General features: G+C 37.9%; 1 protein-coding gene and 1 long non-coding RNA gene across 2 annotated transcripts in view; both read right to left on the bottom strand.

The window, feature by feature from the left end:
* LOC139976768 (uncharacterized) overlaps positions 1 to 15,423 on the bottom strand; it is a 267,039-nt gene that overhangs the window by 11,752 nt on the left and 239,864 nt on the right. The gene's annotated exons all lie outside the window — the stretch shown is intronic.
* Positions 1 to 15,423, bottom strand: part of LOC139976767 (amyloid-beta precursor-like protein) — a 61,216-nt gene that overhangs the window by 5,041 nt on the left and 40,752 nt on the right. The window contains exons 3-9 of the mRNA XM_071985507.1: positions 8,104 to 8,233; positions 6,857 to 7,129; positions 5,255 to 5,478; positions 3,927 to 4,085; positions 2,790 to 3,018; positions 1,128 to 1,532; positions 301 to 458 (exon numbers count right to left, since the gene is read on the bottom strand). Coding sequence (XP_071841608.1) covers positions 301 to 458; positions 1,128 to 1,532; positions 2,790 to 3,018; positions 3,927 to 4,085; positions 5,255 to 5,478; positions 6,857 to 7,129; positions 8,104 to 8,233 — 1,578 coding nt within the window. The remainder of the gene's footprint in view (positions 1 to 300; positions 459 to 1,127; positions 1,533 to 2,789; positions 3,019 to 3,926; positions 4,086 to 5,254; positions 5,479 to 6,856; positions 7,130 to 8,103; positions 8,234 to 15,423) is intronic.

The following is a 15,423-nucleotide window of genomic DNA, read 5'->3' as shown; positions in this document are numbered from 1 at the left end:
TCTGAATGCTATCGTTAACATGATAGAATTACGAAATATTTGCTATGAAGGAACGGACTGAAAAGAAAGTTGTGACGAAAGTGTGACTACCATATATATATATATATATACATATCTATACCTATATCTATATATACAAATTTATACATAATGAAGTTCTGCTTGAGGTCTCGCCAAATTTACGAGCTACGTACAGTCTAACCTGGTGGCTTTAACCTTTGACCTCACAAAAAAGCTTCATGTTCTTAATTGGCTACCATATCAACACATTAAACAAACACAAGCATAAACCTTCTTTACCTTATCAGCGCTGAAGGCCTGGGGCTTCGACCTCACATGATGTTCCGTCTTGCTATGGTCTCCGTTGGCGGGTAATTTTTTGGCCACGATGTGAGGCTGGAAGGATTTACTAGGGATCACATCTTTCTCTTCTTCGGTGTAACTTTCAATCGGTTTCACTGAAATAGAAGAAACCACAACAATCTCAAACTTAAAACAATTTTTGACTTTGGCCTGTATTGGTACAAACTCGGTCAAACGTCCTGAAGTTTGTTCCCACAAACGTCAAATTGATAAACTCATCGGCTTTTTCCTCCAAATATGTTTGAAAGTCAAATAATGGTCCCTCACATAATTTCAGTTTAAGCAAGCATTTTATAGCGACGCTTGGAATTTCCTTTCGCTCTCTCTCTCAGACATCTTACTGTTTAATTCAACACTTCTCAAAAGTTGAGAATAATTTGCAAAGGGTCACAACCCATTACTTGGCGAGTATTCTTGGGAACAGATTTAGTGACTTACAGCAGGTTGATTGGGGTCAGGTGGGTTGGGGGGAAGGGTATACACTGATCAACCTTTACATGACCTTCAATTGTCTGTATTAAATGTATGTCACAGCAGCTCTTGTGTTTGATAACTAAAACAGGATCAAAGTCTATCGAAACCTTTATAGGTACCGCCGGCTTGGATCAGATTAATTAATTGTCAGCAAAGTCAGTTATTGGATCCATTGAAGTATACAGAAGACTACAGCAAACAATCAGTAAAGCATCGAGATAGTCAATCATCGAGATAGAGACCAAGCGTTCAAATTCTTCTGTTTATTTCAATCCTGTCAGACGACTTACCTGCAAACATGGGTATTTCTGGGATTACTTCCGTCTCATCTTCTGGGACGTTCAACGTAGTCCTGAATTCTGTCGGGTATTCCACATCTTCGTTCTCATCCTCCTCCTCTTCTTCTGGGGTGTGGCCCTCTTCCTGCATCGTCGGTCTCATGATGGTTTTCTCCTTCCTGGTACCTTCCGTGGTTTTGCTCTGGATGCTCGTAACCTGCTGAGGTACATCTCCCGTGGGCTCTTCATCTTCCTCTGGTTCCCCACCCTCCTCCTCCTCCTCCTGCTCCTCTTGTGAGTTGTCCTCCTCCTCGACGTTGTCATCTTCATCTTCGTCTTCACCTTCGCCTTCCTCTTCTACCCCGTGGATGAACCTTGTGTCGTCGTCGTTGTCGGAGTAGGCATCTTGCAGATTCGCTGATGTGAAAAGAAAGATCAGAGAAGTCAATACGACTGACCTTTTGACCTCAAATTCCAGACTAACTCTATGAGAACTCTCTTTTCAAAAGAGAAAAATTTTGTAGGAGATGTCTATGAGAAAGGCCAAAGCCCATTTACAACATTTTTATGTGAGTAACTGATTCCAGGGTTGATGGGGGCATGTTGCACGACTTAATGAAAGACATGTGGTCTTGGTCAGTGTTTGCCTGCAGATAAAGCTTACCACTTATTTCATATTGTTGGTCCAATTTAGTAACAAATTCTCTTGCACTACCTGATTTTCAATCCATAACTGCCATTGTGAGTGATTTTAACTTTTCATTAAACCTGTCTAACATATTAATCTTTCCATTGTATGTCAAGCTTGATCATAAAGGCAAATCCAATGCTCCAAATTCTTGCTGACTAGAAATAAACAACCGAGTAGTAAAATACTAGAAGATCTCCTCGCCCGAAAATTTCTTTTTTTAAAAAAAATCAACATTTTAGATTAGAGAATATGTTCAAGTGTGTGCAGTATGTCCAAGTTTATACCTGCATTCACTTTAAAGATTTATGATGCTACAATCCACACGGACCGGTTATGGTATTGTCGTGGTCTGGAAATACCGCGCAACTGAAGATAAGCCATGCCAGAGTATGGATGATGTCATCAAGAATGAATCAAGTACAAATCATTAGCCATGCTAACCAGATACTGTCAATTCCTCTAACAAACGGCAGACCCAAGAACCCTAAACCTAAATCACAAATACACACACACACATACCCATATGACACAGCGATACAGATACATCTATCCATAATAGATTATAAATTTATCACCTATGCTGGCTTCACAAATTCACACACACACATATGTAACAGTGAAAGAGACACACATATCCATAAAAGATAATAAGCCTATGCTGGCTTCACAAATACACACACACACAAATGACACAGCGATACAGACACATATCCATAATAGATTATTAGTTCATCACCTACGCTGGCTTCACAAATTCACACACACACATATATGACAAAGGGATAGAGATACACATATATCCATAAGACCATCACCTATGCTGGCTTCACAAATATACACACACACATATATGACACGGCAATAGAGATACACATATCCATGAAAGATTATCACCTATGCTTGCTTCACAAATACACACACACACACACATATGACACAGCGATACAGACACATGTATCCATAATAGATTATAAGATCATCACCTATGCTGGCTTCAATTTCTGCATAAGTATCCGGCAGTTTCTGTAGCCTGTCTATGTTTCCGTCGACTCTTAACGCGGACTCCTTCAGTTGACGGAGGATTCCGTCTGTTTGTTTAGCTGCTTTGTCGGGATCCGCCCTCCTGAGATGTTTGTAATACGAGATGAGATGTTTGCGTTTCTTCTGGACTGACTTCAGGTACTTCTCAAAGGACCGTAAAATCTTCTTGCTCTGAGAAATAGAAAAACGTGTCATGAAACTTAAAAACAGAATACATGGCACTTCAAGACTCGCTAAAAATGAATTTATTTTTCAAGATGAAAACAAAAACCATACAGAGAGGCACTGATGGGGTTGACGGGGGGCAATAGAGTTTGAAAGACTTTGCAGGCAAGGGAAGAAATGATTATAACTGTAACAAAATAGATTCACAGCAGAAGGTAAAACAAAACAAAGAAGCCAAAGAAAGATAAAGGGAAAGAACAGACTTGATCTTGATAAAAAAGAACTGCTCCACTAAGCTGGAACAGACACAGCAGCCAAGCTTAGGTCAGCAAAGTATATACTTACTGTAATGTGATGCAATGGAGAAGCCTAAATGTTAAATTGTTTGCTTTGTGTTGTTGACAACATTGGCCCCTTGCTTTCCACAGTGTTCATTTACTTCTCTAGTACATTACAAGAAGTATTTCATGCCTCAGTGTTTCATGCCTGTACAGGACCTTCCATTTCAATCTACCAGCATTTGCATCTTTTCTATGACCATTTGACCTTTGACCTACCTTCAATGGTTCCTGTGCTAGTGCATCCCAGTAGTTCTGTTCTTCAATATTAATTTTGTCATCAAGGTTTGACTCTATCTAGATGCTAATGGACCTAAAACTTTTAACCTTTGACCTACCTTCAATGGTTCCTGTGCGAGTGTATCCCAGTAGTTCTGTTCTTCAATATTAATTTTGTCATCAAGGTTTGACTCTATCTAGATGCTAATGGACCTAAAACTTTTAACCTTTGACCTACCTTCAATGGTTCCTGTGCGAGTGTATCCCAGTAGTTCTGTTCTTCAATATTAATTTTGTCATCAAGGTTTGACTCTATCTAGATGCTAATGGACCTAAAACTTTTAACCTTTGACCTACCTTCAATGGTTCCTGTGCGAGTGTATCCCAGTAGTTCTGTTCTTCAATATTAATTTTGTCATCGAGGTTTGACTCTATCCTATGCTCATGGACTTTTTGAAGCTCCACTTGTTTCTGCTCGGTTTCTACTTCTAAATCACCGATAGTGTCATCATATCGCTATGGAAACAAAAGAGAATTACATTAATTACTAGAATGAATATTCAGGATGGTCTTTTTTGGTCGGCTACATTATCGTATCAGATCTATTTAGGATTTAACAAAAATAGTAGAGAAAGATGTAGGTAATATTCTTAACTGAGGGCAGCAGACTCAATTTGGTCAGTGACAAGTGACAAAGAGAAGATCGTAAAGGTCTGCGTAAAATGGAACTGAAACGTTGTAAAGGATGAGCCATTGCAAACAATGAGCCTTTGGTAACAAAGAGCGGTTTTAAAGGAGCATTAGCAAACACATGTAGCAGTATTTAACCATTTGGGACTTCTTTGAAATGGAAACAGGAAACCGAAGTACCATTGGCGATCACACCACAACAATTTATATCACTTTAACTGCTGATTTTATACATTGTAGGATAAAAGAAGCACACATGTGCATTACTATGCTTATTTAGAATAAACAACAAACAAAACTAGCGTTACGTTAAAATCTCTGCTGCCTTGACGACATTGGTAATGATGTGAAAGGTAACTTATTAAAACATATTTTACAAATTAGTACTGAAAACAATTATCAGTCTGCAGGTCAAAGCTGCTGGTGAACATGAAAGATAACCCTTCTTGCACGAAGAACAAACACACTATTATACCTTACAGTATATATCATTAGTAATATCTTTGCATTAATATCACACAAAAGTTACGAACATCAACCACAAGCCCATTATGCATTCACACTGATTTAGATCAAAAGTTATAAGTAAATGAAGAATGGAAAACTGGCTGGAAAAACTTTAAACAAATGATGGAAAATAGCAGAGAAATTTGTGGCTAGAACGGGATTTGAACCAGCGACCTCTGGACTCTTAATCCAGAGGTCACTGGTTCGAATCCCAGTTGTAACCATTCATATCTTGGCCCTTTTACATCGAGATATAAGTTGTTATTTATTGCAACTTGAGGTGAAGGGCTTAGTCATCAGAAATTCATTTCTTTGTGTAGAACAAAACCACAAATAAGAAGAACTAAATATAACAAAGTCTAAGGTCAAACTTGGGACTGATTGATCATATTATAAAACAATTACTACAAATTAATTAATTAAATTAATTAAATCAAGATTGCATGATCAAAAAAAGGCCATTGACCAGAGGGACTCCTGTACTTTACCTTTGCCAATTCCTTTTTCTTTGCAGCATAATTTTTGGCCGAAGGATCTAACTTCTTCTGGGCTTCTTGGTACTGTTGCATTACTGTTGCAACCCTCTCACGTTGCTTGTTCGAAAGTCGGTCTTTGGCGGATTTGAATGCTTGCGACTCATCTCGGTTGTCGCCTCCTGAGAGGTAAGGGTCTTCGGTTTCTGCTGCCGGAGTTGGTTCTTGATTTGAGGGCACTGTAGCGTCAAATGCGAAAAGAAAAATAAATGTGGATATACAGTCAATATCATACACTACAATTTCATAGATATTAAAAAATCAAAATCTCATGAAAGTGTTTGATGTAACAGTGTTAGGATTACTCTATTGACCAATACGCAAAGAGAGAACAGTATCAAATAAAGGCATTAAAGCCAGAAATTCACACAGAGAATACACTGCATATCTCTGCTTATGAAGTCATAGTACTATTACAAAAAGATCCACAGTGAATAATTTATTCTTTATCACATAGTAAAATGCCATGCCAAAATGGGTAAGTCACACATGATATACCGATGTGCAGATTTTGGTACACAGGCAACAAGTCGGGACAAATTCTCCAGTGCTAAATACAACTCTATATACTGTCCTATCATATCATGCTTCAAAGCACTCGTACTGACAGTGTGGACAGTTCCTAACCTTTTTCTAATCCTAATGCTAATACCACTCCATACTGTCCTCCCATATGATGCTGCAGAGCACTTGTACTGACAGTATGAATAGTTCCTAACCTTGGTCTGATCCTAATGTTAAAACCAGTCTAAACTGTCCTCCCATATCATGCTTCAAAGCACTCATACTGACAGTATTGACAGTTCCTAACATTTATCTCATAGAAACACATGAATACTGCTCATACTATCAGTAAGAGCAGTGGCGGAGCGTCCATACAGTCATAGGGGGCGGATGCCCCCCCCCCCTGACAGACTCAAATGGACTGCTGGCGCCCTTTTCAGCTTTTCACCACTTTTAACTTATTTGCGATTAGTGACTTTTTATTGCGCTCTCAAATACCTATTGACATTTGTCACATTTTGTTGGTGTAATTTTCTGACAAAGAGGCGATGACACCTATTTATTCTCCGTTTATCTGCAAATTAGCAAGGCCCGGAAAGGGTCATTTCTGGCGATCTCGGGAGTATCTTTACTCAAAAGATTTCTGTACGCTCCACGCCACCCTGTGGTGGCGCTCCGCTTAGATAGTGTCGAAAGCGCCCCTACAGACCATTCTCGCACCCTCTGACCAATACCCCTAGCTCCGCCACTGAGTATGAGTGTTTTAAAGTACGACATGAACATGTATAGTTTCTAAAAATAAAAAATATTCCAACTGGGTGAGGTGGGAACCATGTAGTATTCTCAAAGAGACAAAATTTCAGAGGCTTCAAAAAACAGTCTGAACACTAAGTGACTCCCTTAATAATGCCATTCAAAACAAAGTTAAAATGTAAGGATAGTGGCACTGATGGTTACTGTAAGGTTTTCTATCCTGAGACATTCAAAAATCTGTTTGGCACTAGTATGAATATGTAAACCCCATATTTACCCCATATATAATAAACAACTCACCTCTGTTCACAGGTGCCGTTTCCACTGGGCGTGGTGGTTCCTCCTCGTGGCCAGAGCGAGGGCAGCAAACAAACTCTACACCCTGGTACATGTCGACCTGATCACTGCAGGGCAGGAGCATGCCGGTGCTGGCTAATTTAGTTTTGCTCTTCCGGCAGCTGTTTCTGGCCGATTTCTTCCACTGCTGCGGTGTCTGGCAGGTGCCTTCCTCGTGAAGGTGTCTAAAACGGCACAGACTCGGCACCACCAGGGCGTCACTCTCGAATGCTCCGACTGGAAGAAGGATAGAGATGTGACGTCAGATTCTTGTATTTTTAACCAAGAAATAGTTTACCTAAGTAAACAAACTCAAACAGTTCAATTCAGTAGTTTTGATACATTTGGACATCGTCTGATGCTAACGGAAAAAAAAACACAGCAGATTTTGTTGGTTTTTATTATAAAATGGATGTTGTCATGTAAAGATCCACGCATGGATTGGAACAGTTAACTATGTACTGAAAGCTTAAAGCAAATATAAATTTAATAAAGTAAGGTTCACATACTGTCGGTGAGTGAGATATTATAAGACATCTACTTTTATACAGCGAATGGCAATAGCTCCATGATTTTGCATGCTCAGAGCAGTATTATCTTTTGTGCACATAAAATGTTTGCTAACATTTGATTTAGTGTGAAAGAATGCATGCATGGATGCTATTGTCAGACATACATTATATTTGGGAAGTCAACTTGAAGTCATGTATACCATGTTTCTTTGTCTGCATTACATAAATGACCGAGGGCTCTGGATTTAAGTGAGTAAGTGGTGTAGGAACAGGGTACAGGTAAATGATGAAATTAGGTACATTTAAAGTTTACAGGATTTACATGGAGCGTTAGTCGCTAATCAAAACAGTCCTAAACTCCCTACCTATGCAAGAAAAGGATACTTATAGGGCAGCAAGCAACTTCCAAGCTCTCTAGAAGCTAGTAGATGGAAAACTCTCAAATTATCTTAAGTTACCGTTATGGACCAAATTCGAAGGAAAACATCCACTCGAAAAACATGTTTACAGGCACTTTGGATGGTAGAATGAGAAGGAAGGGCATTGACCGAAGGGGCCGGTCATATAGGGTGCATAGTGTTAAGAAGGTTACCAGGACATTCTAGGCACGGTAGAACAAGAGTGCTAAGGTTGTGGGGAGACAGGTAAGCGAGGAGCGAAGTAAATTTTAAGTTCTCAGAGGGACCCAGACAGTCTTACCAAGGCATCTGTAGGGTACCACAGTGGCGAAGGTGGTGCACTGGTCTTGGTTTTCCTCCGAGCACCAACTGGTTATGTTCACCGGATGATCTGCTTCCACGATGTTGGTCACATCGAACCCGGGGTATTTCTGTAAACGGATGAAAAAAAGGAGAAGAAAAGATAATTATAACAGATTCAGGAAGGAATGGCGAACGACGGTGGAACACGAAATATAGACGTAAAACAGACAATCTGTGCAGAAAAAGCAAAACGTATAGAATAACTGGATCACTTATTCTTATTTCAACATACATACATTTCATAAACGTGTCACAGCAGTCACGCATTCAAGTAACAAATATTCAACAAAAATATTTTATTTCTGCCAGAATCTTTTGCTATTTCCTCCTGATCTTTAAAATTTACAAAGAAAAAAAAAAAAAAAAACACTTGAAGAAGAAACAAAGCCCCCCCAAAAATTGTTCCAATAGGGTTAGGGCTTTGGAGAAAATTAATATTAAGAATTGCAAAAATTTAAGACGTGCATGTTTATGTTCATCTGCTCTACCTCCACATGCATAAAGCCCCACTAATAATATTCCTGTCTGATAAACTTCACACAGTTATTGAACACATATTTATAACACGGTCTGCTGCGTAAAATATTTGGTCTTAAAAATCAATAAAATGTAATTATTCCATGTTTTTCCTTCCGCCTCCTTTCTTTACCCACAGTTCATCTCACCGGAGACTTCATACATCGATTTGATTCTGCAATCTTTTTTCAATCAAAGGGCCATCTGTTTCTCATAACCGACGAAAAAAACAGACTGCGCAGCAATTATTCATACGGTTTTACGGGGAAAAGCCTTTAACACTTTACAAGAATCAGGACTTTTAAAGGAACACTAAAATCTTGTATACATGTACATGATTCTAGCAAAGCTCAGAGGTTCTATAAATGGGATGTTATTTAATATTCTACGATCTGCTGCACAGATAACTTTACCGCGAGGTTTGGAACAATTAATGTTCCCTGTACATGCTTACATAGCAAATTAATGCTGAATAAATACAATATTTTCACATAGGACCTGTACAGTAGGGGCATGATCTGTTATTCATGCAAGTTTTACGCTGTAAGAGTTGGTCGTTAATCTATGTTACATGCTAGAAGCAGAGATAAATACAGTATCTTGGTTCAAATTATACAGTATTACCATCATTATTCATCTTACTACGCAGAATGGGGACTCGCTGAATTAATATGATGACATGCTTAAAGCAATATTGTCCTTGTTCAAACCAGTTTGATTCACATGAGTTCTTAAAAATTTATTTGACTCCTACTGTCGAGATAGACCTTGATTGATTAGTCATTCAAGTTTAGCTGCACTGGAGAGAATTAAAAGCCTAGAGTGTTACCAGAATTTAGGCTTCAATAGGCCGGATTAGCCTGGCTGTAAAGATGCTCAATTAAAGCTAGAACGTTTTATTAAAAATTTGTATAAGGTAATGGTGTAAAACTTCTGTGTGTAACTCTGATAAAAATCATACATAATATTTCACACATCTCTGTGTACCCCCACTTATTAATCTACATTTTGGGTTTGTTTGCAAATAAATTCATACCTAAGCTAAGAACCATCTGTTTCCACACAATAGACTGTACTGTAGGTGTGCAGGGCATATTTTTCATGGTACTCCAGTGTACTATTAGACAACCGAATTTCTGTAAGGACATCCCAAATCAGTTTTGGATAGACCATCAGTTGTTTACATCAAATTGAACTAAATATACCCAAGTACTGTACTTAAAATGATGACTAGTTATCACTCTCCATCACTAAGGAGATACTGACATGAAAACATAAATAGTGGGAGGCCTATGCTCCACCCTAAAGGGGAGCTTGACTGGCCCAAAGCTGGTGCACTTTTCCTCCTGCTCCTCCTGCTCCTCCTCCGATACACATTATTCATTCTTTGTTAGTTTGGTACATAGTTTTATGGAAGAACCAGATTTACAACCAAATGGTAAGACCCATGGAGTAAGACCCAAAAGTGCATATTTAGAGTGGCGACATGCATCACAAGGGTGAAGTGAATACAGTGCAAAAGTTATAACATGCACCATATGATAAACTGTACAAACCACTGTTGTTTGTTTTTACAATACAGAATATTTTATACATGAACAGTTTTACACTCATGAATGCAAAGTTCAACATTATGAATTTCTATTTCATAGACAATTTACCCTCACGGTCACACAAAATTAAAATTATTGTTTCGTATTAAGTGGACACTTAGACATCATACATCGTTTATCTGGCTCCAAAAATCAAATAAACCTTCTTGAAATATCCCTCATATTCCTTCCAAATCTACCACTTTTTACCCAAATGAGACCGAGCTGGCGCCGCAACGATTGCCGCCAGCTCTTCATTAAATGTTAATAAATTCTGTTTGACTATGAGCAGGCAGACAGCTAATCATGTTCGTTGATAGGAGACAGTCGAGAGATGATCGAGAAGTCAACATCCAAACATCTGGCAAGTTTTTTTCATGACAATAAGTCAATAAATCTTCACAGGTCACAAAGCAATATAACATTAATGCACATGTATGTGCTAGATTAGCAGTCCGCTCACTTTTAGCCCTGCAACCCAGAATTCCACAAGGGCAGAACCGCGACCCACCAACTACTGTAGACCCCATTGGAAACCCCCCCCACCCCCCGTCATATACTAAGCTGAAGGCATGCCTGTTTGCCTGGGCAACAAAGAACGACTGTATGATGCTCTAAAAAAAAATTAAATTACTCAAATTGATTAAAAAAAACACACTGTCGACCTATTTTACAGACGTCCAGACTAATCCTGTGACCCTCCGAAAATCTTTTGCGACACACTCTTGGGACGCGTCGTCGCAGGTCATGTACGGAGTCGTCGTCATTCTTGATACACGACGATCACCTATATTGCTTTAAGGATACATACATGAGCACTGGTTGTACACAAGGAAAAAATCATATATGTTAAGCAGTGTTACCAACACCATGAGCAGCAGAATAATAATAGCAGCAGTATTATATAATAATAATAATCATAATAATCATGTGTCTACACTTGAACATATGTTCAATTGAGTATGAAGCAACTGTTTTTTAGCCTGTGGTGACGTTTAATTGATTACTCTGCCAGTCACGATGTCTATATAAATATATATTTATGTATACAACCAGCAGCAGCAATGGTGTGGCTATCACACCAAATGGCTCTGTCTTAAATCAGCCTTCAGCAAGTTTAATTTTGAATACCAGCTGCGGTACTGTATACTGTAGCACAGTTTCAACTGATTTAGACTCATCATTGAACACTGGTCTTGCTACAGTATATAGTGTTTTGTATTCTGCCTGGACTTTCATTACAGAAGAGACAAGGAAGATCTGTTTATTAATGTGATCTTCGATTTTCATGATTGTCCAAAACTTAAAAGATTAAAACCAAATGTTGTTTTAATTTAAAAAGTACAGAAAAGAAAGAAAGTTGACCAGCTTATTTCTTTTTATCAAGGTCCCTTCTCTGCACATGAATTTACAACAGTTGTGACTCAAAAACATTTCTAGTACTGTAGAAAATTTTGTCCCTGGAAGCGTTCCATAATGATGATTATAATTGATAATTAATTTTGCCTTAAACTAAAACTTTAAATGAAAGTTGCATTTTTGAGTTGTTAACGTGGTAACTTTTTTGCACTCGGAAAAAGCAATTTAATTATATATTCATATCATAGTAAACTCCTCAATCAAAGAAAGTGGGTCTTCAGTTCTCTTGATTTGAGAGTTAATTTGTAAATGTTCTTGAACCCACTTTTGTGCTTCAGTGAAGAGGGATTACTGAACATTGCAGTAAGTCTGAAAGTGTTTTGCCCAAGGACACAACATTTATGATCCGATCTTTTAACACCAAAGATATCCTATGTACAGGCTATAAGTTTGTTCGCTTCAACGATTTGACCACATGCAGCGCCCATGTAACCAATCATTTTTTCCAGGTGTACTGTACAATTCTTTCCCCCTAAAATACTATGAACCTGATCACTACGGTATCCATGGAAGGGTCGTGCGGATGAAGCCAATCAATGAAAATAAAGCTCAGCTTTAGATTCTCTTCACACAGGTCTGTCTATATATCCAGTTACAGCATGTACCATGTAATAATTTGATGGTTTACAATACAGAATAATGTACTGTACGTGTTCAATGCAGCACACTATAGGCAGGCACGTGACGAATTGGTCCTTGGTAAACTGCTGCATGCAAGAGCACTATTTATATCTTTCATATTGCAATTTCATATCAAACAAGGTTTTAATAATATTGCGTTACCCTGACGACAGTTTCTAGCAATATTTATTCTTATAAATGAAACATTTTATATCACCGTGCACGCAATCAATCAATGTTGTCTTTTAAGACATCCTATACACATTTTTCGAGCCGCGATCGAGAACTGAATATTAACCAATATTAGGGAGTTTCAGCCTTCACGTCGGCGATACGAAAGTTAAAATATTACTTGGGTGATGACTTGAAAATATATCAACAAATGTTTTAATCTCCAATCTGTAGATCTGCCTTTCAAATAAATATCTGGTTGTCTGTAATTTTCCTCGTGACTGTTACTATGACTAAACTGAAGATATATGATATGAGTGACTTTACCAACGAATGTTAAACAGACACATGGATATAACGTGAATGTATTGGTTGATGGATTGCGCTGATTTTCGTAGATATGCCGTTCAGTTCTCAAAGCATAAATTGCAAGTTCTGCCAGAACTGGAGGATATAATGACATCCATGGCTGAATGTTTTAAAAGAGAAGCAATCCCCTAACATTTGAGAGGATGCATATACCCCCTGTATGACAAATGAATAAATTATAAACGTGTTATCCCAAAACTTTACTGGTATTTACAAGTGACAAGCTCACCTGTCTCCCCACAACCTTAGCACTCTCATTCTACATGTACATGTAGAATGAACTGGTAACCTTTTAACAATAAGCACCCTCATTGAACCGCCCCTCTGGTCAATGCCCTCCTCATTCTACCATCCAAACTGTAAATAAACAGTGTGTTATATATGTCACACAGTACAAACACACTGACAAGTTTTCTTTTTTTTCTGTTTTTTCCTACAAATTTACATCCAATTTCCTAATTTAAAATTCATATCATTTCAATATAAACACACCATTTCAATAATCCATATCTCCATCATGCTATATACCAAGGCATTGCTTGCCAATATCACCACGATTCTTCCTTAGAAGATGGTCCTATTTCATCAGTCAAACAAAATTTTTTGGATGACAAAGTCCAAAATACAGAACTTTAGAAAACGTCCAATAAAACCATGATAGAAAGACTTTCACCAGAATCTAGGCTACTGCACGAATGGTAGATTTGGAAGGAGGTGATGGGCGATGACACAGAGGGGAGGGGAGGAGGTCAAGGGGAGGGGGTACAGTGCTAAAATGTTACCGGTTATTAGGCTAGGTTGATGGGAACTTGGTGCAATAGTAGTGTAGAGACAGGTAAGGGAGGAGTGCTGTAAATCTATCCTTTTAATAACAAAGACTTCACAACATTTTGAGGAGTAAGAAATTATGTACACCAAATGATTTTATCGAGTGAAAAGGAAGATAAAAAAAGACCATACAACAACTTCAAATCAGGTTCTACAGTTTTACAAGTTGCAGTTTGATATGTATATTACAGTACCGTGGTTGTCGTACAATGTAGCTAAATCCCTTATTTATGAATACCGTGGCAATTTAAAATTTCACTGGCTCTGATCACTTAGGAAGATAAGAAAGTTGATGATAAATCGAACGTTTCATCCATAAAATGAGAACACCTGCGACATCGCCGCGATGCCTGCGGGACTAAAACAGACTTGAGCTGTAAGATCTTTCCTGGAGATCTGAACAGCCTACTGTAGATGTTACATATTACAAGGAAGGTGTCGATAGGCATGAACCAATTTAAATCGCTTCACATGTATGCAGTTCACTGATCCATCTTGTAAGGCAGGAACTGAGCCTTGCCTCATTAGCTTGGAGAATCACAGAAAGAAGAAAAACGCAGAGCTACAGGTTATTGAAGTATCAAATGTACAATAAATTCTGTAAAATAGAATATCTGTACATTAATTACTTGCAAAACCTGAAAAAAAATGGTTATTAAAATTGATACAGGATTTATAAACAAAGCAAAATGAACAAAAAGAAGTGAGTTTATATCGATCATGATATTTCTCTGATTCTCTGTGTGAAGTCAATTTACTTTATACCCGATGCTGTTTTGGTATTGTATGAGGATATGTATTATGTATATTCTGTACATGTTATATACAGTACATGTGAAGAACTTCTGAATGGTATATTCAGAAGTGAGCGAAAGTGGGCGGTACCCTGGAAGCAAGAATAGAGGGCGCAGTGCTAAAATATTTCCAGTTACGTACCTGAAGGTAGATAGGAAAAGTGCAGATGCAGATTGGAGACAGGTATGCGAGTGAGCTACTATATGGTCAATTCCATGATAAGGTCAACATCATACCAAAAAATTTAAAATCATTGTACATTAAAATTGTACCAGTTTCCAATAAATAGAATACTTGTAGTTACTAAAAATATTTTTTTCACCCCTGAAACATCATTTGTTTGATTATGAGGTCGGTTATAACAAATGGTTCCCGTTGTAACTAAATTATGAAAAATACAGTGAAAGTTCATTTTGTGCAGATTTGTACATAGTAATCATAGATATCATCAGTTTTTTGGACTAATTATATTTGCTATAGCATAGTGCTCACTTAATAGCTTTAATTTTTTTTCGACATCAAGGCATTAGACAATAGTGGTGATTTGAAAACACCCTCGATTTACTGTCTTGCGAGTCACAAAATTTACTGTTTTTGTTTTTTTTCTCCTTGCCTGCACAATAGTTTTACTCCAAATAATGAATATCAAGTCTTCACATAGATACCAACAGGATTACTGAATTTTCCTTTCCAGAAGATATTCAAATTTTGCGGAAAATCACCCTTTATGAATGTCACGCGAGTCACGTCACGCGAGTCACGTCAAATCAAGATAGTGTTTCTACCTATTTACTGTGTGTTGGACTAATTATATTTGCTATAGCATAGTGCTCACTTAATAGCTTCAATTTTATTTTGATATCAAGGCATTAGACAACAGTGGTAAATAGAAAACAGTGAACACCCTCGATTTACTGTTACGGAGTCACAAAATTTACTGTTTTTGT

This window comes from Apostichopus japonicus, chromosome 12 (genome assembly GCF_037975245.1).
Source record: "Apostichopus japonicus isolate 1M-3 chromosome 12, ASM3797524v1, whole genome shotgun sequence".
Lineage (NCBI taxonomy): Eukaryota > Metazoa > Echinodermata > Holothuroidea > Aspidochirotida > Stichopodidae > Apostichopus > Apostichopus japonicus.
Note: the sequence above shows the minus strand (reverse complement) of the source record. Positions and strands in the feature narration are given on the sequence as shown.